At 36.9% G+C, this 21,340-nt stretch overlaps 1 protein-coding gene across 3 annotated transcripts in view; it reads right to left on the reverse strand.

Moving 5' to 3' along the window:
• The window catches only part of TMLHE (trimethyllysine hydroxylase, epsilon), a 164,146-nt gene that overhangs the window by 61,234 nt on the left and 81,572 nt on the right, over nt 1–21,340 (reverse strand). The window contains exon 2 of one of the 3 annotated variants that reach the window (XM_032265295.1): nt 13,699–13,880. The exons of the other annotated variants lie outside the window; for them this stretch is intronic. Coding sequence (XP_032121186.1) covers nt 13,699–13,879 — 181 coding nt within the window. The 5' untranslated portion in view covers nt 13,880. The remainder of the gene's footprint in view (nt 1–13,698; nt 13,881–21,340) is intronic. 3 annotated transcript variants of the gene reach the window in all.

Consider the following 21,340-nt stretch of genomic DNA (forward strand, 5'->3'; position numbering starts at 1 on the left):
TAAATTCTGGATATCAGCCCTTTGTCTGATGGGTAAACTGCAAAAATTTTTTCCCATTCTGTTGGTTGCTGATTCACTCTAACGACTGTTTCTTTTGCTGTGCAGAAGCTGTGGAGTTTCATTAGGTCCCATTTGTCTATTTTGGCTTTTGTTGTCAATGCTTTTGGTGTTTTGGTCATGAAGTCCTTGCCTACGCCTATGTCCTGAATGGTTTTGCCTAGATTTTCTTCTAGGGTTTTTATTGTGTTAGGTCTTATGTTTAGGTCTTTAATCCATCTGGAGTTAATTTTAGTGTAAGGTGTCAGGAAGGGGTCCAGTTTCTGCTTTCTGCACATGGCTAGCTAGCTTTCCCAACACCATTTATTGAACAGGGAATCCTTTCCCCATTGCTTGTTTTTGTCTGGTTTGTCAAAGATCAGATGGTTGTAGATATGTTGTGTTGCCTCCGAGGCCTCTGTTCTGTTCCATTGGTCTACATCTCTGTTTTGGTACCAGTACCATGCTGTTTTGATTACTGTAGTCTTGTAGTATAGTTTGAAGTCTGGTAGTGTGATGCCTCCCGCTTTGTTCTTTTTGCTTAGAATTGACTTGGCTATGCGGGCTCTCTTTTGGTTCCATATGAAGTTTAAGGTGGGGTTTTCCAGTTCTGTGAAGAAGGTCATTGGTAGCGTGATGGGGATAGCGTTGAATCTGTAAATTACTTTGGGCAGTATGGCCATTTTCACGATATTGATTCTTCCTAAACATGAACATGGAATGTTTCTCCATCTGTTTGTTTCCTCTCTTATTTCGTTGAGCAGTGGCTTGTAGTTCTCCTTGAAGAGGTCCTTTACGTTCCTTGTTAGTTGTATTCCTAGGTATTTTATTCTCTTTGTGGCAATTGTGAATGGAAGTTTGTTCTTGATTTGGCTCTCTTTAAGTCTGTTATTGGTGTATAGGAATGCATGTGATTTTTGCACATTGATTTTGTATCCTGAGATTTTGCTGAACTTGCTTATCAGTTTCAGGAGATTTGGGGCTGAGGCGATGGGGTCTTCTAGATATACAATCATGTCGTCTGCAAATAGAGACAATTTGACTTCCTCCTTTCCTATTTGAATGCCCTTTATTTCTTTTTCTTGCCTGATTGCTCTGGCTAGAACTTCTAATACTATATTGAATAGCAGTGGTGAGAGCGGGCATCCTTGTCTGGTGCCACATTTCAAGGGGAATGCTTCCAGTTTTTGCCCATTCAGTATGATATTGGCTGTTGGTTTGTCATAAATAGCTTTTATTATTTTGAGATATGTTCCATCAATACCTAGATTATTGAGGGTTTTTAGCATAAAGGGCTGTTGAATTTTGTCAAAGGCCTTCTCTGCATCAGTTGAGATAATCATGTGGTTTTTGTCTTTGCTTCTGTTTATGTGGTGAATTACGTTTATAGACTTGCATATGTTGAACCAACCTTGCCTCCCCGGGATGAAGCCTACTTGATCATGGTGGATAAGCTTTTTGATGTGCTGTTGCAATCGGCTTGTCAGTATTTTACTGAAGATTTTAGCGTCTATGTTCATCATGGATATTGGCCTGAAGTTTTCTTTTCTTGCTGAGTCTCTGCCAGGTTTTGGAATCAGGAAGATTTTGGTGTCATAAAATGATTTGGGAAGAATTCCCTCTTTTTGTATTGTTTGGAATAGTTTCAGAAGGAATGCTACCAGCTCCTCTTTGTATGTCTGGTAGAATTCGGCTGTGAACCCGTCTGGACCTGAGCTTTTTTTGGGTGGTAAGCTCTTAATTGCTGCCTCAACTTCAGACCTTGTTATGGGTCTGTTCAGGGTTTCGGCTTCTTCCTGGTTTAGGCTTGGAAGGAGGCAAGTGTCCAGGAATTTATCGATTTCTTCCAAGTTTATGTGCATAGAGTTGTTTGTAATAATCTCTGATGATGGTTTGAATTTCTGTGAAATCTGTGGTGATATCCCCTTTATCGTTTTTTATTGCATCAATTTGGTTATTCTCTCTTTTCTTTTTTATTAATCTGGCTAGTGGTCTGTCTATTTTGTTGATCTTTTCAAAAAACCAGCTCCTGGATTTATTGATTTTTTGAAGGGTTTTTTGTGTCTCTATCTCCTTCAGTTCTGCTCTGATCTTAGCTATTTCTTGTCTTCTGCTAGACTTTGAGGTTTTTAGATCTTGCTCCTCTAGCTCTTTCAGTTTTGACGATAGGGTGTCAATTTTTGATCTCTCCTTGCTTCTCATGTGGGCACTTATTGCTATGTATTTTCCTCTAGAGACTGCTTTAAATGTGTCCCAGAGATTCTGGTATGTTATGTCTTCATTTTCGTTAGTTTCGAAGAACATCTTTATTTCTGTCTTCATTTCATTGTTTATCCAGTCACCATTCAAGAGCCAGTTGTTCAGTTTCCATGAAGCTGTGCGTTTCTGAGTTAGTTTTTGAATTCTGAGTTCTAACTTGATTGCACTGTGGTCTGAGAGACTGTTTGTTATGATTTCCATTATTTTGCATTTGCTGAGGAGTGATTTACTTCCAATTATGTGGTCAGTTTTAGAGTAGGTGTGATGTGGTGCTGAGAAGAATGTATATTCTGTGGATTTGGGGTGGAGAGTTCTGTAAATGTCTATTAGGTTTGCTTGTTCCAGGTCTGAGTTCAAGTCCTGGATATCCTTGTTAATTTTCTGTCTGGTTGATCTGTCTAATGTTGACAATGGGGTGTTAAAGTCTCCCACTATAATTGTGTGGGAGTCTAAGTCTCTTTGTAAGTCATTAAGAACTTGCCTTATGTATCTGGGTGCTCCTGTATTGGGTGCATATATATTTAGGATCGTTAGCTCTTCTTGTTGCATTGATCCTTTTACCATTATGTAATGTCCCTCTTTGTCTCTTATGATCTTTGTTGCTTTAAAGTCTAATTTATCAGAGATGAGAATTGCAGCTCCTGCTTTTGTTTGCTCTCCATTTGCTTGGTAAATCTTCCTCCATCCCTTTATTTTGAACCTTTGTGTATCCCTGCATGTGAGATGGGTTTCCTGGAGACAGCACACCAATGGGTTTTGGCTTTTTATCCAATTTGCCAGTCTGTGTCTTTTGATTGGGGCATTTAGTCCATTTACATTTAGGGTTAATATTGTTATGTGCGAATTTGATACTGCCATTTTGGTGCTGGCTGGGTGTTTTGCCCTTTAGTTGAGCTGGTACTTGTTCTTCCTTTATATGTGTAGCGCCTCTTTCAGGAGCTCTTGTAGAGCTTGCCTGGTGGTGACGAAATCTCTTAGTACTTGAATGTTCCCAAAGGATTTTATTTTTCCTTCACTTATGAAGCTTAGTTTGGCTGGATAGGAGATTCTGGGTTGAAAGTTCTTTTCTTTAAGGATGTTGAGTATTGGCCCCCAATCTCTTCTGGCTTGTAGGGTTTCTGCTGAGAGATCTGCTGTGAGTCTGATGGGCTTCCTTTTGTGGGTAACCCGACCTTTCTCTCTGGCTGCCTTTAGTATTTTCTCCTTCATTTCAACCCTGATGAATCTGACGATTATGTGCCTTGGGGTTGCTCTTCTTGACGAACATCTTTGTGGTGTTCTCTGTATTTCCTGGACTTGAATGTTTGCCTGCCTTGCTAGGTTGGGGAATTTTTCCTGGATAATATCGTGAAGAGCATTTTCCAGCTTGGATTCATTCTCTTTGTCGCATTCAGGTACGCCTATCAAATGTAGATTAGGTCTTTTCACATAGTCCCACATTTCTTGGAGATTTTGTTCATTCCTTTTTACCCTTTTTTCTCCAGTCTTGCCTTCCCATTTTATTTCATTGAGTTGATCCTCGACCTCTGATATCCTTTCTTCTGCTTGGTCAATTCGGCTGTTGATACTTGTGCATGCTTCGCGAAGTTCTCGTGTTGCGTTTTTCAGCTCCATCAATTCACTTATATTCCTTTCTATTTTGTCCATTCTCGTTAGCATTTCTTCAAATCTTCTTTCAACATTCTTAGTTTGTTTGCATTTGGTTAGAACATGTTCTTTAAGTTCACAGAAGTTTCTTACTACCCACCTTCTGAAGTCTGATTCTGTCATTTCATCACATTCGTTCTCCCTCCAACCTTGTTCCCTTACTGGTGAGGAGTTGTGATCCCTTGTAGGAGGAGAGGTGTTCTGGTTTCGGTTGTTTTCATCCTTTTTGCGCTGGTTTCTTCTCATCTTTAAGGATTTATCCACCTGTCGACTTTGTAGTTGCTGGCTTTCAGAATGGGTCTCAAATCTTTCAGATTGACGTTCTGTTTGTTGATGATGAGGTTATTTCTGTTTCTTGGTTTTGCTTCTGACAGTCTGGCCCCTCTGCCGTAGGTCTGCTGAGGTTCACTCCAGGCCCTGCTTGCCTGGGGTTCACCTGCAACATAGTGTCAATCTGATCTCTCCTTTATGAGGTGTCTCTTTGGATATATAGGGGTCAGGGAGCTGCTTGAGGAGACCGTCTCTTCTTTATAGGAGCTCAAATGGTGAGCTGTGAGCTCTGTTGTTCATTCAGAGCTTCTGGGCAGGTACGTTTAGGTCTGCTGCAGCAGAACTCATAAACTGCTTTTTGTTCCCAGGTGCTCTGTCCCAGGGATTTAGGGCTTTATTTATGAGTTTCTGTTATGCTGCTGCCTTCTTTTTTTTGTCCTTCAGACCTGCCCTGCCCAGCAAGGAGGCAGCCTAGTCACTGTCGGCCTGTAGAGGCTTTGCTGAGCTGCTGTGGGCTCCGCCCAGCTGCCGAGTGAACTTCCTTGCAGTCCTGTTTATATGGGTGTAGTTAGAACTGCTTCAGCGGTGGTGGCCCGCCTCTCTTGAGGCGGAGTCTCTCTGCTGTGGTGGGTTACCTTGGCAATGGCAGGCTGCCTCAGCAATGGCGGGTTGCCTTGGCAATGGCGGGCTGCCTCAGCATTAGCTGACTACCTCCATCATGGCGGGCTGCCTCGGTAATGGCAGACGCCCCTCCCCCACAGAGCTGGACCGTCCCAGGTTCAGCTGCACTTGCTGTGAAACTCTCAATCCAGAGTTTCTGATTGCTGTTCTTTTGTGGGGGTGGGACCAGCCGAGCCTGATCGCCTGGCTCCCTGCCTCAGAGCCTTTTTTATGTTTGTGTTCCAGTCGCCTAATGAAGAGGCGCTGGGGTATGTTTGTTTTCCCCTGCGGCCACTCACTGCGCTGGCTTAAACAGCAGCACCGAGGTTTGTGGCGCTTTTTTTTTTTTTTTGCCCTGGAATCTACTGTCCTGGTTCCCTGCTCAGTCCCCTTTTTAAACAGACGAATGGGCGACTTCCTGTGGCTCCAATCACCAGCCAAAAGGACACCCGGACTGGTGTATTTTGTACGGAGAACCGCTGCTCCGGGGCACTGACAAAGCAGCCGTGCGGGGCAAAGCAGCGGCGCAGGCCGGCACAGCCGCGCTGGCCGAAACAGCCGCGCTGGTGACTTGTAGAGCTCCTCCACCTGGGAATTTCCTAGTCTGTGGGCAATAAAAATGCGGCGTCCACTCACCCTCTGCACTTTCACTGGGAGCTGCAAACCTGAGCTGTTCCTAAATGGCCATCTTGGATCCTCCTAGGATTTCTTTTTTTTTATGGCTGAGTAGTATCATATTCTGTATATATACCTCACTTTCTTCATCCATTCATCCATTGATGGACACTTATGTTGGAGGAAATTTTTAAAACTGCACTGGCTATTATCATTTTAAACTAATCATCAAACATCTCAAATTAGTACTCAACACAGCCAAACAATCCTTGCATAATTTCCTAGTAAAATCACTCACTCTCTAAGAAGACTATGTCATACCATCTCCCCATCCTCAAACAGCCAACACCTCCTCACCCTCCACACTTTCAACTAATGACCTTGCTTCTTCCTTAAAAAAACAAAAAAGAAGTGATCAAAAGAGAATCTTCTCCAATTGAAGTCCCATATCCAATCACCTCTACCCCAAGTCAACAGAATATACATTCTTCTCAGCACCACATCGCACTCATTCTAAAACTGACCACATAATCGGGAGTAAAACAGTCCTCAGCAAATACAAAAGAATGGAAATCATAACAAACAGTCTTTCAGACCACAGTGCAATCATATTGGAACTAAGGATTAAGCAACTCATTCAAAACTGCACAGCTGCATGGAAACTGAACAACCTGCTCCTGAATGACTACTGGGTAAATAATGAAATGAACACAGAAATAAATAAGCTCTTTGAAATCAATAAGAACAAAGACACAACATGCCAGAATCTCTGGGACAAAACTAAAGCAGTGTTTAGAAGAAAATTTATAGCACGAAATGCCCACAAGAGAAAGCAGGAAAGACCTAAAATTCACACCATAACATCACAATTAAAAGAACTAGAGAAGAAAAAGAAAACAAATTAAAAAGATAGCAGAAGACAAGAAATAACTAAGATCAGAACAGAACTGAAGGAGATAAAGACACAAAAAACCCTTAAAAATTTGATTGATCCAGGAGCTGACTTTTTGAAAAGATCAACAAAACAGATAGACCACTAACCAGACTAATAAAGAAGAAAAGAGAGAAGAATCAAATAGGCAAAACAAAAAATGATAAAGGGGATATCACCGCTGATAACACATAAATACAAACTACCATCAGAGAATACCGTGAACACCTCTAGGCAAATAAATTAGAAAATCTAGAAGAAATGGATACATTCCTGGGCACATAGACCCTCCCAAGTCTAAAGCAGAAAGAAGTAGAATCCCTGAATAGACCAGTAACAAGTTCTGAAATTGAGGCAGTAATTAATAGCATACCAACCCCAAACAGTCCAAGACCAGATACATTCACTGCCAAATTCTGCCAGAGGTACAAAGAGGAGTTGGTACCATTCCTTCTGAAACTATCACAAACAATAGAAAAAAAGGGACACCTCCCTGACTCATTTTATGAGGCAAGCATCATCCTGATACCAAAACCTGGCAGAGACATAACAAAAAAGGAAAATATCAGGCCACTATCCCTGATGAACATCGATGCAAAAATTCTCAATAAAATACTGGCAAACCAAATCCAGCAGCACATCAAAAAGCCTATCCATCACAATCAAGTCTGCTTCATCCCTGGGATGCAAGGTTGGTTCAACATATGTAAATCAACAAATGTAATCCATCAGATAAGCAGAACCAATGACAAAAACTACATGATTAGCTCAATAGATGCAGAAAAGGCCTTCGATAAAATTCAACACCACTTCATGCTAAAAACTCTCAACAAACTAGGTATTGATAGAATGTATCTAAAATAATAAGAACTACTTATGATAAACTCACAGCCAATATCATACTGAATGGGCAAAAACTGGAGGCATTCCCTTTGAAAACCAGCAAAAGACAAGGATGCTTTCTCTCACCACTCCTATTCAACATAGTATTGAAAGTTCTGGCCAGGGCAATCAGGCAAGAGAAAGAAATAAAGGGTGTTCAAATAGGAAGAGAGGATGTTAAATTCTCTCTGTTTGCAGATGACATGATTGTTTATTTAGAAAACACCATCATCTCAGCACAAAATCTCGTTAAGCTGATAAGCAAGTTCAGCAGTCTCAAGATACAAAATCAATGAGCAAAAATCACAAGCATTCCTATACACTAATAATAGAAAAACAAAGACAAATCATGAATGAACTCCCATTCATAATTGCCACAAAGAGAATAGGATACCTAGGAATACAACTTACAAGGTATGTGAACAACCTCTTCAAGGAGAACTACAAACCACTGCTCCAGGAAATAAGAGAGGACACAAACAGATGGAAAAATATTCCATGCTTATGGTTAGGAAGAATCAATATTGTGAAAATGGCCATACTGCCCAAAGTAATTTATATTCATTGCTATCCCCATCAAGCTACCTATGACCCTCTTCACAGAACTGGAAAAAAACAACTTAAACTTCATATAGAACCAAAAGAGAGCCTGCATAGCCAAGACAATCCTAAGCAAAACAAACAAACAAACAAACAAACAAAAAAACAAAGCTGGAGGCATCATGCTACCTGACTTCAAGCTATAATACAAGGCTGCAGTAATCAAAACAGCATGGTACTGTTACCAAAAAAGAGATACAGACCAATGAAACAGAACAGAGGCCTCAGAAAGAACACCACACATCTACAACCATCTGATCTTTGACAAACCTCATAAAAATAAGCAACAGGGAAAGGATTCCCTATTTAATAAATTATGTTGGCAAAACTGGCTAGCCGTATGCAGAAAACTGAAACTGGACCCTTTCCTTATACCTTATATAAAAATTAACTCTAGATGGATTAAAGACTTCAGTGTGAGACCTAAAACCATAAAAATCCTACAAGAAAACCTAGGCAATACCATTCAGGACATAGGCATGGGCAAGGACTTCATGACTAAAACACCAAAAGCAATGGCAACAAAAGCCAAAACAGACAAATGGGATCTATTTAAACTAAAGAGCTTCTGCACAGCAAAAGAAACTATCATCAGACTGAACAGGTAACCTACGGAATGGAAGAAAATTTTTGCAATCTACCCATCTGGCAAAAGGCTAATATCTAGAATCTACAAAGAACTTAAACAAATTTACCAGAAAAAAAGCAAACGGCCCCATGAATAAGTAGGTGAAGGATATGAATAGACATTTCTCAAAAGAAGACATTTATGTGGACAACAAACTCATGAAAAAAAGCTCATTATCACTGGTCATTAGAGAAAGGCAAATCAAAACCACAATGAGATACCATCTCACACCAGTTAGAGTGGCAATCACTAAAACGTCAGGAAACAACAGATGCTGGAGATGATCTGGAGAAATAGGAACATTTTTACACTGTTGGTGGGAGTGTAAATTAGTTCAACCTTTGTGGAAGAGAGTGTGGCGATTCCTGAAGGATCTAGAACCAGAAATACTATTTGACCCAGAAATCCTATTACTGGGTATATACCCAAATGATTATAAATCATTCTACTATAAAGACACATACACACATATGTTTATTGTGGCACTGTTCACAAAAGCAAAGACTTGGAACCAACCCAAATGCCTATCAATGATAGACTGGATAAACAAAATATGGCACATATACACCATGAAATACTATGCAGCCATAAAAAGTATGAGCTCATGTCCTTTGCAGGGACATGGAAGAAGCTGGAAACCGTTCTCAGCAAACTAACACAAGAACAGAAAACCAAACACCGCATGTTCTCACTCATAAGTAGGAGTTGAACAATGAGAATATATGGACACAGGGAATGGTTATCATCACACACCAGGGCCTGTTGAGGGCTGGGAGGTTAGGGGAGGGATAGCATTAGAAGAAACACCTAATGTAGATGCTGGGTTGATGGGTGCAGCAAACCGCCACAGCACGTGCACACCTATGTAAAAAACCTGCACATTCTGCACATGTACCCCAGAACTTAAAGTATAATAAATAGGCATATGAAGAAACAAACAAATGTGGACTATTCAAAGGAATAATTTACACCTCTAGAAAGCACCCCTAAAGACATAGAGAAAAATTAATTACCAGAGAAAAACTCAAAATAGGCATCACCAGAATAGTTGAAGAATCAAAAAAGAACATAAATAGGAAACAAAACAAAATTAGGAAACCAAGATATAAACAAAATGAGAGTATCAACAAATAAATAAAACGATTATGAAGAATCAAACAGAAATTCTGGAACTTAATTATCTAATAATTGAACTGGAGAAATTCACTGGAGGGATTCAATAGCAGAATTGACCAGGCAGACAAAATAATTAGTAAACTGTAAGAGATGGCTTTGAAATTATTGAGAAAAAGAAGAAAAATACAACAAAAAAATGAAGAAAAATTAAGAAAACTAAGGGATTTATGGGGCACCAGCAAGGAGAACAACATATGTATGATGGAAATCACAAAAGGAGAAGAGAAAAATGAGTAGAAATCTTATTTGAAGAAATGGTGGCTGAAAACTCTCCAAATCTGATGAGAGAAAAGGACAAACAAATTCAATAAACAAATAAGTTCATTTAGAATAAATCTAAAGAGACCTACACTGAGACCCATCAAAATCAAACTGTCAAAAGTCACAAAAACAGAATCTTGAAAGTAGCAAGAAGAAATGACTCATCACATTCAAGGGAGCTTCTATTAAACTATCAGTTGGTTTCTCAGCAAAACCTTGCATGCTAGAAAGGAGTGCGATAATATATTCAATTGCTGAAGAACAAAACCTCCCCACCAAGAACATTATATTTCGTAAAACTAATATATATTCTAAAATGAAGGAGAAATTAAGACCTTCCAGACAAACAAAAGGAGAGGAAGCTGATCACCAATCAATCTGCCCCACAAGAAATGCTGAAGATTCTTTGAGTTGAAGAAAAAGGATGATAAAATAGCAACAAAAAACCATACAAAAATATAAACCTTCTGGTAAAAGTAAATATATGGATAAATATATAATTGCATAGTATTGTAATGTAAGTGTGTAAATCACTTTTAAATATGGTATAAATTTTAAAAACAAAAGTAACAAATAATTATAGATTTATGTTAATGGATGCACATTATAAGGAAAAGATGCCCACCCTCATCATTACTATTGTTGAAGTACTGGAATTCCTAGCTAGAAAAATTAGACAAGAAAGAGAAGTAACAAAAATCTAAATTGGAAAAGAAGAAGTAAAATTGTCTCTATTCACAGATGACATGATCTTATATGTAGAAAACCCTAAAGATTCCATATGCAATAAAAACTATTATAACTAATAAATGATGTCAGAAAATTTGCAGGATACAAAAGCAATACATAAAATCCATTGCATTTCTATAAATTAGTGATGACCAATCTAATAAGAAAATTAAGAAAAAATTCCATTTATTATAGCATCAAAAAGGATGAAATACTTAGGAATAAACTTAACCAAGTAAGTGAAACATTTTTACAGTGAAAACTACAAAATATTGCTAAGAGCAATCAAAGAAAGGCACAGATAAATGAAATGGCATCTCATGCTCATGGATTGGAAGACTCAATGTTGCTAAAATGTCCATGCTACCCAAAGTGATCTACAGATTAAACACAATGCCTATCAAACTCCAATGGAATTTGTTGGAGAAACAGAAAAAAAAAAAAAACTTCCTAAAAGTATAGAGAATCTCAAGGGACCCTGAATAGTCAAAACAATCTTGAAAAAGGAGAATAAAATTGGAGGCCTTGCATGTCCCAATTTCAAAACATGCAACAAAGCAACAGTAATCAATATGGTACTGATGTATGAAAAAGTCTTTATATTTCACTTTTGAAGGATCATTTTGCTAGATATATAATTCTACATTGGTAGTTTTCTCCCCTTTAACTCTATAAGGTTGTCAATCCATAGTGTTCTTGCTTGCACGGTCCTGATGGCATGTCCACTGCAATTCTTATCTTTGTTTCTTTGTAGGTAAGGTGCTTTTCTCCCCATTAGGCTGCCTGCAATATTGTCTCTTTGTCTTTGGTTTGATGCAGTTTTAATAAAATATGCCTATGTGTGAGATTTTGCTTGTTTGTTTTAAAGTGTGTGTGTGTGTGTGTGCGTGTGTGTGTGTATGTGTATTTATAATGCATTTGTCAATGTATCTATTTTTATGCCAGTAATATATTGTTTTGACTACTATTGCTTTGTAACATATTTTGAAATCAGGTAGTATGATGCCTCCAGCTTTGTTCTTTTTGCTCAAGATTGATTTAGCCATTCAGGGTCTTAATTTGAAAGCTTTTCCTTTCAGATCAGGAATAAGGCAAGGATGCTCATTCTTCCTACTCTTATTCCACATAGCACTGGAACTTGTAGCCAGAGTAATTAGGCAAGGAAAAGACATAAAAGACATCCAAACAAAAAAGAAAGAGATGAAATTGTCTCTGTTCACTGATGAAATAATCTTATGTATAGAAAACTCTAAATATACCACCAAAAAACTGTTAGACTTAATAAATTCAGCAAAATCCACACACAAAAATTAGTATTGCTTCTATACCCTAACAATGAACCAATTAAAAAAGAAATCAAGAAAACAATCTCATTTATAATAGTTGCAAAAAAAATTTAGAAATAAATTTAACCAAGGAGATTAACAATCTCTACACCCAAAACTATAAAACATTGTTTAAATAAATTGGAGAAAACACAAATAAATGAAAAAATGTTCTATGTTCATGGATTGGAAGAATTAATATTATTAAAATATCTGTACTATTCAATGTGATCTACAGATTCAATGCAACTCCTGTCAAAATTTCAATTACATTTTTCTTGGAAATAGTAAAAAGTCCTAAAATTCTGACTGATAATTTCAACACCTGTGTCATATATATGTCTGGTTCTGATCTTGCTTTGTCTCTTCAAATTGTGTTATTTCTTGCCTTAGCAAGTTTTGTAATTTTGTTATTATTAAAAGCCAGACATCTTGTATAAAGCAATAGCTACTGAGGTAAATAGGATTTTACCATGAATATTTATATTAATCTGGCCTGGAGTAAGGTTGTGTTTGATGTTTGTCGTCTCTATGGGTACCAGAAGCATTAATTTCTCTAGTGATTTTGTTGTCTTCTCTCTTGGCCTTGGCCCTTCCCTTTGTGCCGTACCTCAGAGACAGTCTGTCTCTTGCAGCCCTTCCAGCTGTAATCCACTGTCATTTTAACTGGAGGTTTATTAGCTTGTTGTAGGGTATAGGGGGATGAGGGCATTCTACAATCTTCAGATTAAGTCTCAGTCTTTGGAGTGCACAGTGAGCCTGTGTCTTGGAAGAGTGGCTTTCACAATTGTTTTTTTCTTCCAAGGTGTGGTAGATTGAACTGTAACCCCCAAAAAGATATGTTGAAGCCCTAACCCATGGTACCTGTGAATGTGACCTTATTTAGAAAGCATCTTTGCAGATGTAATCAAGTTAAAATGAGGTCACACTGGATTAGGGTGGACTCTAAATCCAATGACTGCTATCTTTATAAAGAGAGAAAGATTTGAAGACAGAGATTAGACATTATAAAGGCAGCCATGTAAATATGAAAGCAGAGACCGGAGTAATGCTACCACAAGCAAAGTAATGCTAAGGATTGCCAGTAACCACAAGAAACTAGAAAAGGCAAGGAAAAACTCCTAAAGCATTTGGAGGAAGCATGGCCTTACCAATGCTCCAAGACTGAGAAAATGAACTGTTGTTTTAAACCCCCTAGTTTGTGTAATTTGTTATGGCAGCCTTATACATATACACATAGTTAAAGCATTCCCTCCTGTCACCTAATACTTTCTGTGGTTGTAATATTCCTAGTCTATATCTTTGAAACTCTCTACCTTTAATATTAAGGCTTTCTTTTCTTTCTTTTTTTCCCTTAGGTAAGACAGGGAGATTGAGCGGAGCTGGAGCAGGCCAAGATGCCTTCCCCTACTTGGGAAGGGATTTCAGTACTGCCCTCTGCTATTTTTATCTTTCTCCCAACTTCTAGAACTTCACAAAAAGTATTTTTCAGACCACACAAAAGGTATTTATCATTGCATAACAGTGTGAATTGCACACTTAAAATGGTTAAGATAGTAAATTTTACACTATGTGTTTTCTTACCACAATTTTATCATTCCAATTTTTGATATATGTGCTGCAAAAGCAAATAATTCTTACCACAATTATTTAAAGTATCTGTCTTCACAATCTCTTACCAAAATGATCTTCATGTTGCTGCCAAGCACAAGTCAGAGACTTAGAGGCTGTATGGTGCCAACGAACAGCTAAAGGAAGTAAGCTTTTAAAGGTGGGCTGGGGTAGGGCCTGACATATGACTCCTCCTTTCAGCAAGTCCTGAAGTCTGCTTTGTAGGTGGGACAATCTATGGTACCACATCCTAGAAGATTGGATAATAACAAGTTAGTAGTAATATAAAACAACTTTTATGAGGCTATAGGAAAAACACTACAGATATAATTATGCAAACTGATAGATTTAATGATCTCAACTACTGAGGATTAAACAAAGGAGAAATTCTGAAAAGCTAAGCATAAATGATCTATAAATATTATTAACATTTTCTTATTAGCCACCCTTATTTTATGTTATAGAATCCTTCTTTTGCCCTACTAACTGAAGCAGTGCTTTAAACAATTCACTAATCTTAACATTCCAAGCACATACAGTCATCTGCATAATGACATTTCCATCAATAACAGATCACATATATGATGGTGGTCCCATGAGATTATAATGGAGCTGAAAAATTCCTATCAGCTAGTGACATGGTAACATAGCACAGTGCTTTGTCTTTTCTATGTTTAGATGTGTTTACATACACAAATCCTCAGCAGTATATTACAATTGCCTACAGTATTCAGTACAGTCACATGCTATGCAGATTTGTAGCCTAGGAGCAACAGGCTATACATATCACATAGCATAGACATGTAGTAAGCTATACCATTTGGGTTTGTTTACACTCTAGGATGTTCACACAACCATGAAATTCCTGAATGAGGCATTTCTCAGAATGCATCCCTGTCATTATGCTGTCAACTGACTCATAATTGTAAAAGGATTATTTTTTATGTCTCATCCTTCTGGATCTCTCTGCTTGTGACACTATTGATCCCCCATATTCTGACTACTTGAAAGTCTCTTCTTTGCTGGTTATGTGTGCTGTGAGCAAATTAAACCCTCAGTGACTCCATTTCCTCCTTTGTAAAATGAGGGTAATAATAGTATTTATCCCATGGCTTTAGTGTGAGGACTAAAATATTTAGAATTATGTGTCTCACACTAAGCCTTACATATGTATCAGCTGCTATTATTATCATTATTATGGCCATTGTTAGGAATAAACTGTATCTGTTGGGAAAATGCCTTGATAAACCTGCTTGGAGTTGGTGATGCTGAGTAGCATAGTTTTAGAAAAATTAATAAAACAACCCCATTTGCATAAGGTCTTAAAAGGAATTTATTTGTCCTGTGGCAGAAGACTGAGAGAGCTATCTGATTTCAGATAGGCTCTGTGGTTCTTGATGTGAACCTTCTCAATTACACCCTCAAATATGAAGTAATGTAACCAAACCCACAAAATACTTATTATGAGTGGACTGGTGAGTGCATATGTGTGTGTGTTTACATGCATATGTGTGGGTATGTGAGGGGTACACTGATACACTGATGAAAGGACTGAACTACCTGCTGATATGGGATGAAACCAATCATATACACTAAAGCCATAGCTAGAGATATAATAGAATTTATTAATCACTAGAGAGCAGTCTGTAATTACAGGATAGAGAATAGAAGGCTAAAGTCAAATTTATTGAGATTTTGTGGCTGAGGACAAGAAAGAGAACACAGAAAGTCCTCTGCTGATATATGGGTTACATTTATTTCTTCACTGTCTCTTGTTTCCAACCTCTTACCTATAGGTACTGTCTGAAACAGGGGTTGGCAATCTGTGACACACAAGCTAAAAATGGAATTTACATTTTTTAAAGAGTTGTAAAGAAAAACAAAGACGAGTATGAGACCAAGACTCCAGACCAAGACCAAGACTACAATTTCTCCTTTGTAGTCTATGAAGCCTACAATATATGTTTATCTGGATCTTCAAAAAAAAAAAAAAAAATCCAACTCCTAGTAAAATATTCAATTCTTAATCAAATACTCTTCTCCCACTACATCACACAACCTCTTAATCAAGAATATTCACTCACTTCATTATTTCACAAAATAAATATTACTAAGCAGGTTTATAATAGGTACTTCCTTAAGTACTAAGATACAAACATAAATAAGCCAGCAATCGTAGCCACCTTTCAAGAGGTTCACAATCTAGCGGGGAAGAAAGACAAGTACAGGGTGATAACTACTACTATTTATAATAATTTTAAGCATACAACACAGTGAAAGGTGTAAAAGAACAAGAAGTTAACTATGCCTGAGGAAAGTGGTGGATCTCCATATGATTAGTGTTCTTTGAAGGTTTTGTTGTTTTATATTTACCTAAAAATAAAACTCGCTCACTGTAAAAAACAACATAAAAAAAAAAAAAAAGAGAAGGGGATTGACGGGGTTTGGAAAGAATCCATACAACCCTGAAATATACAAAATAAAAGAAAAAGCCTATTTTTTCATTATTTACCATTCCCATTCTTTCAAGGAAACTGTTGATGAGGTTTGGCATATTCAATGACACATGCAATTAAAATCTCCACACCTGCTATACACACATACAAAAATACATGTGTTTAGTATTAAAACCATAAAGAATGGTAGAAAACAAAGTCTCTCTTCCCTCATTTTCCCTTATTTCACTACTCATATGTTACCAGTTTTAATTTTTAAAAATCAGCCCAAGTTAAACTGGATATCTGTATGCAGAAGAATGAGAACCCTCCCACCATATACAAAAAAAAAAAAATCAAATTTAAGTGAATTAAAGACCTAAATATAAGACCTCAAACTATGAAACTACTACAAGAAAACATTGGGGAAGCATATCAGGACGTTGGTCTGGGTGAAGATTTCTTAAGATTTCAAAAGCACAGGCAAGCTAAGCAAAAATGGACACATGGGATCACATCAAGTTAAAAACCTACTGTACATCAACGGATTCAACCAACAAAGTGAAGGGACAACCCAGAGAATTGGAGAAAATATTTGCAAACCACTCATCTGACAAGGGATTAACAATCAAGAAATTTGCAAACTGGGAGCAAGTATCTGAAATTCATACAACTGACAAAGTAGTAATATCAAAAATATTTAAAGTCATCCTACAGGCTGAGCTCAGTGGCTCAAGCCTGTAATCACAGCACTTTAGGAGGCCGAGGTGGGTGGATCACAACGTCAGGAGTTTGAGACCAGCCTGACCAACATAGTGAAACCCCATCTCTACTGAAAAATACAAAAATTATCTGCACGTGGTGGCATGCACGTGTAATCCCAGCTACTTAGGAGGCTAAAGCAGGAGAATTGTTTGAACTCAGGAGGCAGAGGTTGCAGTGAGCCAAGATCACACCAATGTACTCCAGCCTGGGTGACAGAGTGAGACTGTCTCAAAAAAAAAGAAGAAGAAAAAAAAAAAGACATCCTACAGATCAATAGGAAAAGCAAACAGTATGTGAGCAAATAGTACAAACAGACATTTCTAAGAGAAAACACTATGGTCAATATGGTCAATAAATTCATGAAGAGATGTTCAACATCATTAATGATTAGGGAATTTTAATCTAGCCACAGTGAGATATGATATAACCATTTGATTGGCAAAAATTAAAAATTCTGACAATAACAAGTATAGAGGTCTTGCACATCTTTCATTGAATTCATTCCTAAGTCATTTCTTGTGCTATTACAAGCAGCATTTTAAAATTTCAATTTGCAATTGCTAATAGTGTACACAATACAACTTATTTTTATATTCTGACCGGGAATGCTGTAATCATATTAAAATCAGTTACTATTTCCAGTAATGGTTTTGGAAATTTCCTAGGATTTTCTACATAAGAAATGTCATATACGAATACAGTTCTACATCTTCTTTTGCAAACTTTATATCTTTTGTTTGTTTTTTGCTTCACTGAACTCACTAGTTAGGACCTCAAGTACAATACTAAATAGGAGAAGTGAGCACGGACATCCTTGCCTTGTTCCTGATCTTAGGGGAAAGTGTTCTAATTTCATGATTAAGTATATTGTTAGCAATGTTTTTGGATTTTTGTTATTATTATTAATGGCCTTTTTCAGGCTGGGGAAGTTTCCTTCAATTCCTAGTTTTCTGAGAGTATTTATCAGGAACATGAGTTGAATTTTATTAAATGTACTTTCTACATCTATTGAGATTATTTTATAGCTTGTTGCTTTATTCTAGTAAAGTGGTTAATTATTCTGATTGACTTCCTATGTTAAAACAATCTTGCATTTCTGGAATAAACCCCACTTGATTATGATATATTATCCTTTTTACACATTGTTGGATTCAATGTGCTGAAATTTTGTTACAGCATTTTGCATCTAGATACATGAGGAATACATGGTCTCGTTTGTGTGTGTGCGTGCGTGTGTGTGTGTGTGTGTGTGTGTGTGACATCTGCTTTTTTTAAAATTATACTTTAAATTCTGGGAAACATGCAGAATGTGCAGGTTTGTTACATAGGTATACATGTGCCATGGTGGTTTGCTACACACATCAACCTGTCATCTACATTAGGTATTTCTCCTAATGCTATCCCTCCCCTTACCCCCCACTCCCCTGACAGGCCCCGGTATGTGACGTTCCCCTCCCTGTGTCCATATGTTCTCATTGATCAACTCCCACTTATGAGTGAGAACATGTGGTGTTTGGTTTTCTGTTCCTTTGTCAGTTTGCTGAGAATGATGGTTTCCAGCTTCATCCATGTCCCTACAAAGGACATGAACTCATTCTTTTTTATGGCTGCATAGTATTACAAGGTGTATATGTGTCACATTTTCTTTGTCCAGTGTAACATTGATGGGCTTTTGGGTTGGTTCCAAGTCTTTGCTATTGTGAATAATGTTGCAATAAACATACATGTGTGTGTATCTTTAGAGTAGAATGATTTATAATCTTTTGGGTATATACCCAGTAATGAAATTGCTGGGTCAAGTGGTATTTCTGGTTCTATATCCTCGAGCAATTGCCACACTGTCTTCCACAATGGTTGAATTAATTTACACTCCCACCAACAGTGTAAAGGCATTCCTATTTCTCTGCATCCTCTCCAGCATCTGTTGTTTCCTGACTTTTCAATGATCACAAAATAAGTTAGAAAATGTTACCTCTATCTCTATTCATTTCTCATACGTCAGATTTTTCTTACACCTTGTTATCCTCTTTCATTTTGTTTTTTCCTGTTCTTCAATTTTGATATTTTCTATTTACTGCTCTGTTTCTTATTCTGTTTCTGGTTTGCAGTTAAGGTGAATCAAAGAATTGTCCACTTCACTTTTCAGTTCTAGTATTTCCACTTGGTCCTTATTTAGAAATTCCATTTATCCTCTGAAATTTTCCATCTATTAATTCGTTACACTCATTTGCTCCTGTAAGTTCTCTAACATATTTACAATAACTGCTTTAATGTCCTGTTCAGAAAACACCAATATCTGGGTCATCTCTGAGTCTGCCTTTATTGACTATTGTCCTCCCTCCATATTATGACTATTTACCCATTTTGTTAGATATTTAGTATTTTTTGGAATGTTGGCTATTATGGATGGTATGTTGTAGATGGCTTTGTAAATAAACTTTATCAGAAGCTACTTTTTATTCCTAGTTTGCCAAAATATTTTTTCTCTCATAAATGGATATTGAATTTTAGGGTTTTAAAAAATTTATTGATTTGACAAGATGATTTTTCTCCTTTGTTTCTTTCTGTGGTTAGTTACCTCGATTCATTTTTAAAATGTAAACCAACTTTGCAACATTGGCATAAACCCAACTACAATGGGTTATATTATCCTTTTTTTTTTTTTAATCCTTCCCATTTATTTATTTTATTGCATTTTCGGTTTTGGGGTACATGTGAAGAACATGCAAGATTGTTGCATAGGTACACACGTGGCAGTGTGATTTGCTGCCTTCCTCCCCATCACCTACATCTGGCATCTCTCCCCTTGCTATCTCTCCCTAGCTCCCCACCCAGGGAGGGGAGCACTATATTATCCTTTTAATACATCATTGATTACAATTTTCTAATAGTTTCTTAGAAATTTTGCATCTATATTGATGTGTAAACTTAGCCCCAAATTTTACTTTCTCATATTTTCCTTATTTTAGTTACAACATTAACTTTATGAAAAGAGTTGTAAAGCCATCAGTTTTCTTCTGTTCTCTGGAAAATGTCATGTGAGACTGATATTATTTCTTTCTTAAATTTTGATAGAATTACTCAGTGAAGGCATCTGAGTCTGAGCTTTTCTTTGTGGGACAGGTTTAAGTTCCTTAAGAGTTATAGGTCAGTGCAGAAATTTGTCTCCTGGTGTTCTTGTTGGTAAGTTATATTTCCTAGTAATTTATCTATTTTATTTAAATTTTTAGTACACTGACAAAATCATTTATAATATCCAATTGTAACTTTTCTGTTTTGTGATATATAATGGTATCTCCTGCCTCATTCCTACTATTGGTTATTTATACTTTCTTTATCTCTTTTTGTTTCCTTATCCATATTTCTAGTGATATTATCAATTTTATTAGTCTTTTTATAACAGAAACTTCAGTTTAAATAATGCTGTCTATCAAACGTGTCTTTCTTATAGGAAATTCTGTCCTTATCTTTGCTTCTTTCTACATTCTTTAGGATTAATATTCGATTGTTTTTCCAATTCCCTGAGATAGATCCATATGTCATTGACTTTTAGCCTTTCCTCTTTTGCAAAATATGCATTTTAAGGCTACAAATTTCCCTTACAGTAATGGTTTAACAGTATCCCTTTGAATTTTGATATACTATATTTCCATTTCTCAGTCAGTTCAAAATATTTTCTATTTTCCATTACAATTATTAAAAATTTGGCCCACAGGTTATTTTAAAGTATACTACTAATTTTAGGGTAATTTTCTAATTTATTTCTTGTTTTCTAACTTAATGTCAGTGTGGCCAAAAAATACTATAATTGTTTAAAGTTTTTGAGATTTGCTTTATGGTCCAACACATCATGTATTATTCCATGTGCAAAAAAAGAATATGTATTCTGCAATTGTTGCATGTGGTTGTCTATATATGTCAATTAGATCAAGTTTGTTAATATTACTGTCTAACTCTTCTACACTTGACCTTAGCCAAAAGGCCGAGAAGCGATGTCTAACTCTTCTATATAGTTATTTGTTTTCTCTTTTTTGTCTGATATTCTATCAGTTACTGAGAGATATATTTTAAGATCTCTGATTATGATTGTGAATTTATTTATTGGGCATCTGTCAATTTTTGCTTTGCCTATTTCGAGTGTTAAGTGCATACAAATCAGAATAATTGTTTCTACTTGGTGGATTGTCCCTGTTATCATTCTAAAATAGCCCTATACTTAGTAAATGTTTCTATCTTAAAGTCACCTTTGTCTGGTATTAATATAAGCTATCTCAGTTTTCTTTGGGGTAGTATCTGCATTATATACTTCTTCCATCCTTTTATTTTCTTTTTGTTTTTCTTTTACTTTAGGTTCTGGGGTACATGTGCAGGTCATGCAGGGTTGTTGCATAAGTGCATACTATAACCTGCATTTCTCCCCATGTTATCCCTCCCCACCCTTCTGACCCAACACTGTCCCTCCACTAGTCCCCCCAAACTGCCCTTAGTGTATGCTGCTCCTCTCCCTGAG

Source organism: Sapajus apella, unplaced genomic scaffold (genome assembly GCF_009761245.1).
Source record: "Sapajus apella isolate SASKATOON/1434 unplaced genomic scaffold, GSC_monkey_1.0 scaffold149, whole genome shotgun sequence".
In the NCBI taxonomy this organism is placed as follows: Eukaryota; Metazoa; Chordata; class Mammalia; order Primates; family Cebidae; genus Sapajus; species Sapajus apella.